The sequence below is a fragment of the Cervus elaphus genome, chromosome 25 (assembly GCF_910594005.1).
Source record: "Cervus elaphus chromosome 25, mCerEla1.1, whole genome shotgun sequence".
Taxonomy (NCBI): Eukaryota; Metazoa; Chordata; class Mammalia; order Artiodactyla; family Cervidae; genus Cervus; species Cervus elaphus.
In genome coordinates, this window is record NC_057839.1 from 41,077,418 (window position 1) to 41,091,571 (window position 14,154).

At 42.8% G+C, this 14,154-nt stretch overlaps 1 protein-coding gene across 2 annotated transcripts in view; it reads left to right on the top strand.

Annotated features, from left to right (window-relative positions):
• Positions 1–14,154, top strand: part of PRLR (prolactin receptor) — a 144,292-nt gene that overhangs the window by 120,042 nt on the left and 10,096 nt on the right. For both annotated transcript variants that reach the window (XM_043887317.1, XM_043887316.1), the window contains exons 4-6: positions 1,702–1,834; positions 3,439–3,608; positions 13,393–13,562. In XM_043887317.1, coding sequence (XP_043743252.1) covers positions 1,702–1,834; positions 3,439–3,608; positions 13,393–13,562 — 473 coding nt within the window. The remainder of the gene's footprint in view (positions 1–1,701; positions 1,835–3,438; positions 3,609–13,392; positions 13,563–14,154) is intronic.

Consider the following 14,154-nt stretch of genomic DNA (forward strand, 5'->3'; position numbering starts at 1 on the left):
CAGTGAAATGTGAGAGAGAAGCTTTCAGGAAGAGAAAAAGGAACCTGGAGATTGGTACAATCCATATGGAAACTTTAAGAATTCAAATAAGCCCCAAATAATCAACAGTTGCCTTAATTGGCTTCTAAATATGCTCATTATTGAGCTGTAAACTTTGTGTGTTTTTAAAATATAAGCTTTTCCTTCCACCTCACACACTCCTCCCTAGCCACAAGAAAAAACAAACAAAAAATCACTTCACCCTGTGAAATTGTCCTGAAGAAATATTCCCTAGAGGTCGAGCGACGTTCCAAAATGGGCAGAGCTAAGCCCAGACTGGCTGGCGTGGACGGTTTTCAGGGGATCTAGGAGCTGGCTGGGCTCCAGCTGACTCAGCCCGGGGACCTTGGCCCAGCCTTGTCTCCCATCATCCCGTTCCATCAGTTCCTTCTGGCCGGCTTTGCCTAGTGCCCTCCTTCCCACCCGTGTCCTCCTCTGAACTCGTTCTCCCTGATGCTGCTTTGCTAGCAGTTCTAGCTCAGGAGCCAGCCTGAGGGATGAAGGACAAGGGTGGCAGAAAACACACAAGCCCGGGTTCAAGGATCGCCTCCTGGAAGCTCCCCTCTCTGCTCCCGATTTCCTGAATGAAACGCCACCTGGGGTTACGTGGCTGGGGATAGAGGGACTCTTTCCCTCCCTGGATCTGTCAGATAAGGAACAGAAGAGGGTGACAGCTCACCAAAAGCTTCGGGGGCTAGGCAACTCGAAAACTCCGTCTGCATTGGGTTTTCCACATCACCTCTTTTAGCCCCACTAGCTTCCAGCTGGAATGACCTAATGATGGTAGCTCCTAACTGGGAGAACAGCTACCCACTCAGCCGCCTCTAGGAGTTCCCATGCCTCCTACCCCCAAAAAGAGCCAAGAATTACAAAAGAATCTTTTGCCATCTCACCACATAAAGACCCAGGGAGAGAGGGGAAAAGGGGGACTGAAAACCCAGTTCAGAAGTGGAGACAGGGAGGATGGGAGCTACACTGTGAGACTGAATCATGGGTCAAAGCTGAACGGAATCAAGGAAGAGTGAAGCAGGAATGGAAGGGATGGAGAAGATGGGGGGAGAAGCAGCCAGAGGGGGAGGCTGGGTGACACAGAGAAAGAGAAAAAGAGCAGAGAATTGGGTTTACTATGTGGGAGTGGCAGAAGGATGGGGGTCAGTGAGCAGAGGGGAGAGGTCCAGAGAGCATCGGATCAGCAAATGATCACAGGATGCTTGTGTCTGAAGGCGAATTCTTTTTAAATGATCACCCTGGTACTGTGGGCACATATCCACTCCATAGACACCATGGGATTCTGGAAGGGCCAGATCCGGCTCAGTCCATGTGTACCCCTTGCACCCTTGCTGCTCACCATTGGTGAACTGCTACAGTTAGTCACTGATCCCAGGTTGCTGGTGTCTCCATCTCACAGTACATGCACACACACTCACACACACACACACCCCACCACAAAGCTCTCTCTCTGAATCCTGCCACCTTCAGGGCAGCCCGCAGAAGAAAGTTGCAGGATGCTGGCTTCTGAGTCCCACCTCCCACCCCTAGACCTATTCTCCCTGGGACCTCATCACTGGCCTGGCCCCATCTACCTACTTCTATCACCAACAGAATGGTCACAGAGTTGAATGGACCTTGATATTGACCCTGGTGCCTTCTGACGTTTTCTAGGACAGTCACCTCCTGGAAAACCCAAGATCATTAAATGTCGTTCTCCTGGAAAGGAAACGTTCACCTGCTGGTGGGAGCCGGGGTCAGATGGAGGACTTCCTACCAATTACACGCTGACTTACCACAAGGAAGGGTAAACGTTCTCTTCTCTCCTAGCAAGCCCCACATGGGTGTCCTCATCCTCCAGGCCATAGGACCACTGACCCTGGGTTAATTGCCGTACTTCCCTGAATGGACACTGATAACCTCCCACAACTGGGGGCAGGGACTCTAACGTCCACATCCACATCCTCCTTCTAATGTCCCAGCCGAGCTCCCTCGTGTCCAAAAACTCCACCACCAGTGAGGTGACACCAGTCCATCCGTGGTACCGTTGCCTGTCGTAAGCTTGAGTTGTACCCCAAAGTCACGTGTGTTTCCTTAGATGCTTAGCTATCAACCTTGTGCCATTTGTCGTTTTTTTTTATAAACATTGCTTTTGCAACCTAAGAGTATTATTATGTAATCCTTGACGACTGTGGTACATTAGCTGTTTGAACTTGGTTCACGTGCAAGAAAATAACAAGCCCTACAAGGAAAGGAAGATGAGGTTTTTCATTAGGAAATCCATGGACCCATGATCTCCCAGAGGGGGTATTGGGAGCGAAAAAATTGCAAACTCAACAGGGTCGTCTCTGGGCATGGAGTTCATCACAGTTACAGTGAGCTCCTCCTGGAAATCCAGGGGTGGCTGTATATCCTTCCCAGTGAAGAAAACATTTACTGGAGGAACAGCTGGCCTGCCTCCCAGTGACTGCGCTTAGTGGTACACAAAGTTGACATCCCCTGTGAGACCCAAAGGGGTGTCAGACACACAGCCCTCAGGAGCTCACAGTGGCATCATGGTGAAACAAGCCTGCTCACCTGTGTGACAAGCCTTGCGTGGAGCCCCCCGGTCTAAATGTGAGCAGCCTGAGGAGCCTCTGGGACCTGAAGCACCTCCTTTCAGAGTCACTCTCCTCTGTGGCTGCCTGAGTGTAATTGGAAATATACTGCAGTTTGTATCCCCTTTCAGCTTTTTTAGTGACATGTAATTCAGCACTTTTGTGCAATAGCTGCTGCCTTGGGCATGCCCGCCTCTGCCCCACCCTGGTTTGTATGATGCAAGAGAAAGTCCTGAGACGACCCAATGGTAGTTTCCTGAGGGTGGCGGTGCCTTGGCCATGGAAAGCTCAAGTGTTCATTGGCAGGGGGCGTATAGCATGAAGTCCACACCAACCTGTAGACAGGAAGGGTTGGTGAGAAACGGGGTCACTGGGGCTCTGCCGTGACTCCTCCACCCCTTCTCCAGCACTTCTTCCCTGAGTCACCCCTCGCGGACATGGACAGGCTCGAGAAGCTTGAGAAGCCCTTCTCCAGCTCTGTTTTTTGCTTGTCCCTCCAAATTCAGTGATATTGACGTTCTTTATACCACTTTAAAAAACTAGGCTCTTTATACCACCTTCTTGGTGGCGGTGGTTTAGTTGTAAGTCATGTCCAACTCTTGCGACTCCATAGACTATAACCCACCAGGCTCCTCTGTCCATGGGATTCTCCAGGCAAGAATACTGGAGTGGGTTGCCATTTCCTTCTCCAGGGGATCTTCCCAACCCAGGGATCGAACCCATGTCTCCTACATTGCAGGCAGATTCTTTACCACTGAGCCAGCGAGGAAGCTCCATACCACTTTCTTACTGACTCCTAATATACTTGTTGCAGAGAGACACTCATCCATGAATGTCCAGACTACAAAACTGGGGGCCCCAACACCTGCTACTTTAGCAAGAAGCACACCTCCATATGGAAGATATACGTCATCACAGTAAATGCCATCAACCAGATGGGAGTCAGTTCCTCGGATCCACTTTATGTGGATGTGACCTACATAGGTAAGGGAAAGCATGACGGGTGAGGAATGTGTTGTTCTGATGTGAATCTACTGCGAGTTAAACTCGGTTTGTCTCCTTGTCTTAGGGATGGATCCCCAAAAGGAAAGATGAAAAAATTCACAATATCGTCACCAACTGAGTGTTTTAAACCCCTTTGTATTCCTGACAGTAAGACAGTAAAGATCCTTGTGCCTTCCCTTGACCCTTCTTCCCACTCCCTTGCACCCAGCAGTGATGTTCTATTTAGCTTCCCTTGTCAGTCCTTCTCTCCAGCCCTCCCCCTGCAACCAATGTCCCCTTCCCCCTTGGCAAGCTGGGGTTTCCTGAGATTTCTGTCCCTGAAACACACTACTTCATGGAGTAGCAACTCCTAGAAGACATTCATCTGCTTCTCCACCCACAGGAATTTCTCCAGCTGCTTTGCCCCAAATTCAGTTCTCAATATGCACATGTTCCTCAGCAACTGGAGCTATTCTTCTCAAAATAAACTACTTGGGGAGTAAACAGTGCTACTTGAACAGAAGGCTGAAGTGCAAGTTCACAACCATGAGGTTTGGAGAACTCATGAGTAAAGTAAAACAAAAATCTGTCTAAGAGCTGGTTCTTGCTTTGCATGATCAACACTGAGCTTCAGGGCGATGAGGCATAACTGCAGAGGCCTCTGTGGTTTGGTTGTTGTTGTTGAGTCTCTCAGTTGTATCTGACTCTTTGTGACCCCATGGACTGTATCACACCAGGTTTCCCTGTCCTTCACTATCTCCTGGAGTTTTCTCAGACTCATGTCCATTGAGTCGGTGATGCCATCCAACCATCTCATCATCTGTTGCCCACTTCTGCTCCTGCCCTCAGTCTTTCCCAACATTGGGATGTTTTCCGATGAGTTGGCTCTTCACATCAGGTGGCCAAAGCATTGGAGCTTCAGCTTCAGCATCAGTCCTTCCAATGAATATTCAGGGTTGACTTCCTTTAGGATTGACTGATTTGATCTTCTGGCAGTCCAAGGGACTCTCAACAGTCTTATCTAGTACCAAAGTTCAAAAGCATCAATTCTTCGGCTTTTGGTTGGGTAGCGATGACAAAGGGAATCTTAGGACAAGAGATGGCTTGGCCAGGACTGGATTCATCCTTCCTATTAGGTTACCTAAGGAGTAGCTAATTAGGTTCAAGGGCAGCGAAGTCTTCCTGACTTACCTAGCACCAACTGACAAAGAAAATCAGGCTAAGGCTCTCAAGTAATGGGCTATATATCATCCCATTGGCATGTTATCAGTGGTTGATCCTTAAAAACTAGAAAAGCTTCCAACATCAGCTAATATACATTTCAATACTATCTCTTCCCCCCACCCAGCAAATGATTACTGTGAGCATGGGGGTGGAAATAGAATTTAATCTTAGCTTAAGAAAATCAGAAAGTAACACCACTTACAAATAGAAATAAAATTAATTCCATTCATATAAATAGACTTAAGACATGAAGCCTTTAAAAGGCTAAATGCCAAATAATTCCATTTTCGTAGGCTCTTTCTTATTTTTTTGTTGGAGTGTAATTGCTTTGCAGTGGTGTGCTAGTTTCTGCTGTACTACAGAGTGAATCAGCGATAATTATACATGGATCTCCCCCATCTTGAGCCTCCCTCCCACCCCCACCCCACCTCTCTGCATCATCACAGAGCACCGAGCCGAGCTCTCCCACTAGCTCTCCCACACACGTGGTAGTGTGTATATGTCAGTGCTACTCTCTCAATTCGTCCCAGCCTCTCCTTACCCCGCTGTGTTCACAAGTCCGTTCTCTATGTCTGCATCCCTATTCCTGCCCTGAAAAGTGGTTCACCAGCACCATTTTTCTAGATTCCATATATTTGCATTAATGTTCAGTATTTGCTTTTCTTTTCTCTACAGATTCTAGATTCACCCACATCACTACAAATGACACAATTTCATTCTTTTTCATGGCTGAGTAATATCCCATTGTAAATATGTATAACATCTTTATCCATTCATCTGTTGATGAACACTTATGTTGCTTCCATGTCCTGACTGCAGTGAACCTTGGGGTACATGTACCTTTTTGAATTATGGTTTTCTCAGGGTATATGCCTGGTAATGGAATTGCTCAGTCATACACTAGCTCTATTTTTAGTTTTTTTTTTTTCACAGGCTCTTTTTTAAATTGCCTTGCCCTCAAATACTCTGTCCTCAAGTGTAAAAATATTTAATATTTCAGGTCAAAACAGTGAGCAAGAGAAGTTCTGTAATGTACTGAGGCAACTGCTATAAGGAAATTTGTATGCATGCTCAGTCATGTCTGACTCTTTGTGACTCTGTGAACTGCAGCATACCAGGTTTCCTTCACTATCTCCCTTCATTATCTCCCAGAGTTTGCTCAAACTCATATCCATTGAGTAGGTGATGCCATCCAGCCATCTCATTCTCTGTCACCCCCTTCTCCTCCTGTCCTCATTCTTTCCCAACATCAAAGTCTTCCAATTAGTCTGCTCTTCACATCAGGTGGCTACAATATTGGAGACTCAGCTTAGCATCAGTCTTCCAATAAATTTGTTGTTGTTCAGTTGCTCAGTAGTGTCCAAATCTTTGCAACCCCATGAACTATAGCCTGTTTGGTTGCTCTGTCCTTCACCATTTCCTGGAGCTTGATCAAACTCTTCTCCATTGAGTCCATGATGCCATCCAACCATCTCATCGTCTGTCATCCCCTTCTCCTCCCTCCTTCAATCTTTCCTAACCTCAGGGTCTTTTCCAGTGAGTCAGTTCTTCTCATCACATAGCCAAAGAATTAGAGCTTCAGTGTCAACATCATCCTCCCAATGAGTATCCAGGATTGATTTCCTTTAGAATTGACTGGTTTGATCTCCTTGCAGTCCAAGGGATTCTCAAGAATCTTCTCCAACACCACAGTTCAAAAGCATCAATTCTTAGGCACTCAGCCTTTCTATGGTCCAGCGCTCGCATCCACACATGACTACTAGAAAAACTTTTTTCAGTGCTGTGGCCACTACTGAGTTTTCCCAATTTGTTGGCATATTGAGTGAAGCACTTTCACAGTATCGTTTTTCAGGATTTGAAACAGCTCAGCTGGAATTCCATCACCTCCACTAACTTTGTTTGTAATGATGCTTCCTAAGGCCCATCTTCACATTCCAGGATGTCTGGCTCTAGGTGAGTGTTCACACCATCATGGTTATCTGGGTCATTAAGATCTTTCACATCTCTCCTTGCTATTCTTTGGAACTCTGCATTGAGATGGGTTCGGTTCAGTTCAGTTCAGTTGCTCAGTCGTGTCTGATTCTTTATGACCCCATGGACTGCAACACTCCAGACCTCCCTGTCCATCACCAACTCCCAAAGTTTATTCAAACTCATGTCCGTTGTGTCCATGATGCCATCCAACCATCTCATCCTCTGTCATCCCCTTCTCCTCCTGCCTTCAATGTTTCCCAGCTTCAGGGTCAGATCTTTCCTTTTCTCCTTTGCCTTTCACTTCTCTTCTCTTCTTTTCTCAACTATTTGTAAGGCCTCCTCAGACAACCATATTGCCTTTTTACCCTTCTTTTTCTTGGGGATGGTTTTAATCACCACCTCCTGTACAGTGTTACAAATCACTGTCCATAGTTCTTCAGGTTCTTGGTCTATCAGAGCTAATCCCTTGAATCTATTTCTCACTTCCACTGTTTAATTGTAAAGGATTTTATTTAGGATGTACCTGAATTGCCTAGTGGTTTTCCCTACTTTCTTCAATTTAAGTCTGAATTTTGCTAATAGGAGTTCATAATATGAGCCACAGTCAGCTCCCGGTCTTGTTTTTGCTGACTGTATAGAGCTTCTCCATCTTCTGCTGCAAAGAATATAATCAATCTGATTTTGGTATTGACCATCTGGTGATGTCCATGTGTAGAGTCTTCTCCTGTGTTGTTGGAAGAGGGTGTTTGCCCTGACAAGTGTGTTCTCTTGACAAAACTGTTAGCCTCTGCCCTGCTTCATTTTGTACTCCAAGGCCAAACTTGCCTGTTATTCCAGGTATTTCTTGACTTCCTACTTTTGCATTCCAGTCTCCTATGATGAAAAGGGCATCTTTTGGGGATGTTAGTTCTGGGAGCTCTTGTAGGTCTTCATAGAGTCATTCAACTTCAGCTTCCTCAGCACTAGTATTTGGGGCATAGACTTGGATTACTGTGATATTGACTGGTTTGCCTTGGAAATGAATAGAGCTCATTCCGTCATTTTTGAGATTGCACCCAAGTACTGCATTTCAGACTCTTTATTGACTATGAGGGTTACTCCATTTCTTCTAAGAGATTCTTACCCACAGTAGCAGATATAATGGTCATCTGAATTAAATTCGCCCATTCCAATCCATTCTTAAAGTGTTGATGTTCACGCTTACCATCTTCTGTTTGACCTTCCAATTTACTTTGATTCATGGACCTAACATTCCAGGTTCCTGTGCAATATTGCTCTTCATAGCATCCAACTTTACTTTCACCACAGACACATCTACAGCTAGTCATTGTTTCCAGTTCAGCTCAGCCTCTTCATTCCTTCTGGAGCTATTTCTGTGCTCTTCTCCAGTAGCATATTGGGCACCTACCAACCTGGGGAGTTTGTCTTTCAGTGTCATGTCTTTTTGCCTTTTCACACTGTTCATGGGAATATTAAGGGTTGATTTCCCTTAGGATTGACTGATTTGATCTCTGTACTGTCCAAGGGAATCTCAAGAGTCTTCTTCAGAACCACAGTTCAAAAGCATCAATTCTTCAGCACTCAGCCTTCTTCTCACATCCAGACATGACTACTAGAAAAACCATAGCTTTGACTGTAAAGACCTTTGTTGGCAAAGTAACATCTCTGCTTTTTAATATGCTCTCTAGTTTGGCATAGCTTGTCTTCCAAGGAGCAAGCATCTTTTAATTTCATGGCTGAAGTTACCATCTGCAGTGATTTTGGAGCCCAAGAAAATGAAGTCTCTCACTGTTTCCCTTGTTCCCCATCTATTTGCCGTGAAGTGATGGGACCAGATGCCATGATCTTCATTTTTTGAATGTTGAGTTTTAAGCCAGCTTTTCATTCTCCTCTTTCACCTTCATCAAGAGGCTCTTTAGTTCCTCTTCACTTTCTGCCATTAGGATAGCCATCTATATGTTTGAGGTTATTGATATTTCTCCCAGCAATCTTGATTCCAACTTAAGCTTCATCCAGCCTGGCATTTCACATGTGTTCATTTTAAAAAAAAACCCTGATGCTGGGAAAGACTGAGGGCAGGAGGAGAAGGGGACGACAGAGGATGAGATGGCTGGATGGCATCACTGACTCAGTGGACATGAGTTTGGGTGAACTCCCGGAGTTGGTGATGGACAGGGAGGCCTAGCGTGCTACAGTTCATAGGGTCACAAAGAGTCAGACAGGACTGAGCGACTGAACTGAACTGAACTGAACTCTACATTTAAGTTAAATAAGCAGGGTGACAATATACAGCCTTGACGTACTCCTTTCCCAATTTGGAACCAGTCTATTGTTCCATGTCCAGTTCTAACTGTTGCTTCTTGACCTGCATACAGGTTTCTCAGGAGGCATAAAGTGGTCTGGTATTCCCATCTCTTTAAGAATTTTCCACAGTTTGTTGTGATTCACATGGTCAAAGGCTTTAGCATAGTCAGTGAAGCAGAAGTATATCTTTTCAAAATTATTAAAGAAGTGTTCTTAGAATTCTCATTAATCCTGCAGCTTACAGTATTGGTGAGGGGCCACAGAAGTTCATTGACAACTTACGTTTAACCACAGTGAAGTCTATAAGCTTGAACCTCATCAAGTGATAACCTGCAGTACAGAATATTGGTACATATCTCAGAAATATTTAACTCTGCTGAAAACACTTGAAAGCAATGATTCTCCACTGGGTGCTCTTTTTGCCTCCCACAGGGTTTTTGGCAATAGTAGGAAATATTTTTGATTGTTGCAATACAGAGGGAAGACATCTAATGGGGGAGAACCCAGGGATGATGCTAACATCCTACAGTGTTCAGAACAGCCCCCACCACAGAGAATTTTCTTGTCCAAAAGACACATAATGCTGAGGTTGAGAAAGTTTGCTTTCAAGGATTCATCTTGAACATTTTACTTGCACTTTTATGCAAAGATGTTTTGATCAGAGGCATTTCTCAGTCTTGTGTTCAACTTAAAACTTATAATAATTGATGTTTATTTAGTAAATCCATATAAAACCATCTTTCTTAGGTATTTACTTAGTAACCTACAAGCATTAGGATTCGTGGCAAATTTTCTCAAGTTCGTTTTTTAGACAGGTTATAATGTCAAGTCCAGTAGAGTTATACTCACTCTTCTCTCACCTGAAATTGAGATTGATTTGAGGAGGTAAGAAATGAATGGAGAAAATGTGACTGGCCAGCAAGACTGAAATTAAGGTAAGGCAAACCAGCACCCTAGGCCCGTCACTCATTTTAAATTTAAATTAGTCAAGTATAGTTGATTTAGAGTATTGTGTTCATTTCTCTGTACAGCGAAGTGATTCAGATATATATATATATATATATACATATATATACACACACACACTATTTTTTAATATTCTTTTCCATTATAGTTTATCACAGGATATTAAATATAGTTCCCTGAGCTATACGCTGGGACCTTGCTGCTTATCCATTCAATATGAGTTTGCATCTGCTAACCCCAAACTCCCAATCCATCCATCCCTCATTCGTCTTTCCCCTTGCCAACCACGTCTATTCTCTATGTCTATGATTCTGTTTCGTAGATAAGTTCATTTGTGGCATATTTTAGATTCCACATACAAGTGATATCAAATGGTGTTTGTCTTTTTCTTTTTAACTTACTTCAGTTAGTATGATAATCTTTAGGTCCATTCATGTTGCTACAAATGGCATTATTTCATTCTTTTTAATGGGTGAGTAGTATTCTGTTGTATATGTGTGTGGGGGGGTGTGTGTGTATGCTGTGCCTAGTCGCTCAGTCATGTCCAACTCTTTGCAACCCCATGAACTGTACCCACCAGCTCCTCCGTCCATGGGCTTCTCCATGGTGTGGGTTGCCATTTCCTTCTCTCTCTCTCTCTCTATATATATATATGTGTGTGTGTGTGTATTTATATAAATTTATACATATTTATTTTGTGTTTACTTATATTTTATATAAATTTATATATTTATATTATTATATCTTTACATTTTATATATAATATATATGTATGTAAATTTATATGTATATAATCACATCTTCTTTGTCCATTTATCTGTCAATGGACAGTTAGGTTGTTTTTATGTCTTGGCTATTGTGAATACTGCTGCTATGAACATAGAAGTGTATATCTCTTTTTGAATTATAGTTTTATCTGGATGTATGCCCAGAGTGGAATTGCTGAATCATATGACAATTCTATTTTTAGATTTTTGAGGTACCTCCATGCTGTTTTCCATAGTGACTTGCACCAATTTATGTTCCTACCAACAGTGTAGGAGGGTTCCCTTTTTTCCACACTCTCTCCAGCATTTGTTATTTATAAATTTTTTTAATTATGGCCATTCTGACTGGTGTGAGGTGATACCTCATTGTAGTTTGATTTGTATTTCTCTAATAGTTAGTGATGTTGAGCATCTTTTCATGTGCCTATTGGTTATCTGTATGTCTTCTTCAGAGAAATGTCTATTTGGGTCTTTTGCCCATTTTTCAATTGGTTTTTTTTTTGTTTGTTTTTGTTTTTTCTTATTAAGTTATGTTAGTTGTTTGTATAGTATAGAAATTAAGCCCTTGTTGGTTACATCATTTGCAAATATTTTCTCCCATTCTGTAGGTTGTCTTTTCATTTTGTTTATGGTTCCCTTTGCTGTGCAAAAGCTTGTAAGTTTGATTAGGTCCCATTTGTTTAGTTTTGCTTTTATTTTTATTTTCTTGGCACACACTAGTGGTAAAGAACCCGCCTGCCAATGCAGGTTAGATGTAAGAGACTCGGGTTCAATCACTGGGTCAGGAAAATCCCCTGAATGAGGGCATGGCAACCCACTCCAGTATTCGTACCAGGAGAATTCAATGGGCAGAGAAGCCTAGAAGGCTGCAGTCCATAGGGTCTCACAGAGTCAGACACAACTGAAGCAACTTAGCATGCGTGCATACAGACTGACCTAAGAAAGCATCGATATGATTTACAGCAGAGAATGTTTTGCCTATGTTCTCTTCTAAGAGTTTTATGGTGTCTGTCTTATATTTAAGTCTTTAAGCCGTTTTGAGTTTAGTTTTGTGTATGGTGCAAGGGAGTGTTCTAACTTCATTGATTTACATGCAGTTGTCCAGCTTTTCCAACACCACTTGCTACAGAAATTATTTTCTCTCCATTGTTCTTTCTTGCCTCCCTTGTCAAAAATTAATTGATCATGGGTGTGTGGATTTATTTCTGGGCTCTCTCTTCTGTTCCATTGATACCTATGTCTGTTTTTGTGCCAAGACAATGCTGGTTTGATTACTGTAGCTCTGTAATATTATCTGAAGTCTGGGAGGGTCATGCCTCCACCTTTTTTCCTTTTCCTCAGAATTGCTTTGGCAATTCTGGGTCTTTTATAGTTCTATATAAGATTTAGGATTATTTGTTCTACTTATGTGAAAAGTCTCATGGATAATTTGATAGGGATTACATTAAATCTGTAGATTGCTTTGGGTAGTATGGCCTAGGCACCTCACTCTTAAGGAGGAACTCACAGACCTGTACTTGAATAAACCAGAGAGTAAGTACCTCCTTAGTTTTTCATTTTATTGTGGTAAAATACCTATAACCTAGCACTCAATATTTTAACCATTCTAAAGTGTGCCCTTCAGTGGTATTAGTTCATTCACAATGTTATGCAACAATCACCACAATCTAATTCCAGAACTCTTTCATCACTCAAAATAAAATCTTCCTACCCATTCAGCAGTTTCCCTGGATTCCCCTCCATGGCCCCAGCCCCAGAGCAAGTACTAAACTGCTTTATGTCTCTCTTGATTTGCCTATTCTGAATATTTCACATACCTGGAATCATATACTATTTGGCCCTTTGTGTCTGGCTTCTTACTAAGCATTCTGTTCTCAAGGTTCATCCATGATGTAGCTGCATCAAGACTTTCTTCCTTTTGGCTGAATGTTCCATTAACAGGATATTGTTTATCCGTTCATCAGTTGATGGACATTTGGGTTGTTTCACGTATTGGCTCTTGTGAATAGTGCTGCTATGGACATTCATAAATGAGTTCTTGTTCTAACATCTGCTATCAGTTTTTCTGGGTATATATTTAGGAGTGACATTGCTGGTTGACATGATAATTTCATGTTTAACTTTTTGAGCACCTGTCAGACTTTTCCACAGTGGCTACGCCATTTTACATTCCTACCAGCAATGTATGAAGGTTCCAAAGTCTCCAACATTCTTGCCAACACTTGTTAATTTTCATTTTTTCAATCCTAGCCATTCTAGTGGGTATGAAGTGATATGCCATTGTGCTTTTGATTTGCATTTCCTGAATGACTAATGACTTTGAGCACAAAAAGGTGCTTGTTGGCTATTTATGCCACCTTAAATGTTGCACCCTATGTGACTCACTTGCTTCAGCCTAACCCCAACTCTGCTAACCAGAGCCTGACATCAAATACGAAGTGGCTCATAAACATGGAGGGAAAAGGTAGCGAGATCTGCCTCTAAGTCTTATAGTTCTGGATTCAAATATCCCTATTTGACTAACGATGGAGTTTCTTTCATATCTGCAGTTGAACCAGAGCCTCCTGCAAACCTGACTTTGGAATTAAAACATCCAGAAGATAGAAAACCATATCTATGGATAAAATGGTTTCCACCCACCCTGACTGACGTAAAATCTGGTTGGTTCATGATCCAGTATGAAATTCGATTAAAACCTGAGACAGCAACTGATTGGGAGGTGAGTCAGTTGGAAGCTTTTGGAAGGAACTGTGTCCTTTGGCAAAGATGAAGACCCCAACTGAGAATCTGTCATGCCTCTAATTATTAGGCCGCCATGTTTTCTTCCTGATACTGATGTGACCCTTGCACATGTGGAAAGGCCTTCTCCCTTGCATCCATCCGTCTCCCTGCATCTCCTGGGATGGATGGGGACTCATCATCACAGCTCTCCCAGGACTAGATCCTTGCAATTGAACAGCCTTTTCTGCCAGATTTCCAACCCACCTCTCTCAGGATATCTTAGATCGAAACATCTATGAGAGTTCTTAAGTGGCACTAAGTTGGAGGAAAAAAATCTCAATGTAATCAGTCCATGGTTAATGGCATTTTTATTTACTTTAAAATTCTTCATTGTAAAGAAATAGTACAATAAATTATAGACATTATAATAATCTATTCTTAAATATTTTAATTGTTGTTGTTATTTAGTCACTAAGTTGTGTCTGACTCTTTTGCAACCCCATGGACTATAACCTACCGGGCTCCTCTGTCCATGGTATTTTCCAGGCAAGAATACTGGAGTGTGTTGCCATTTCTTTCTCCAGGAGATC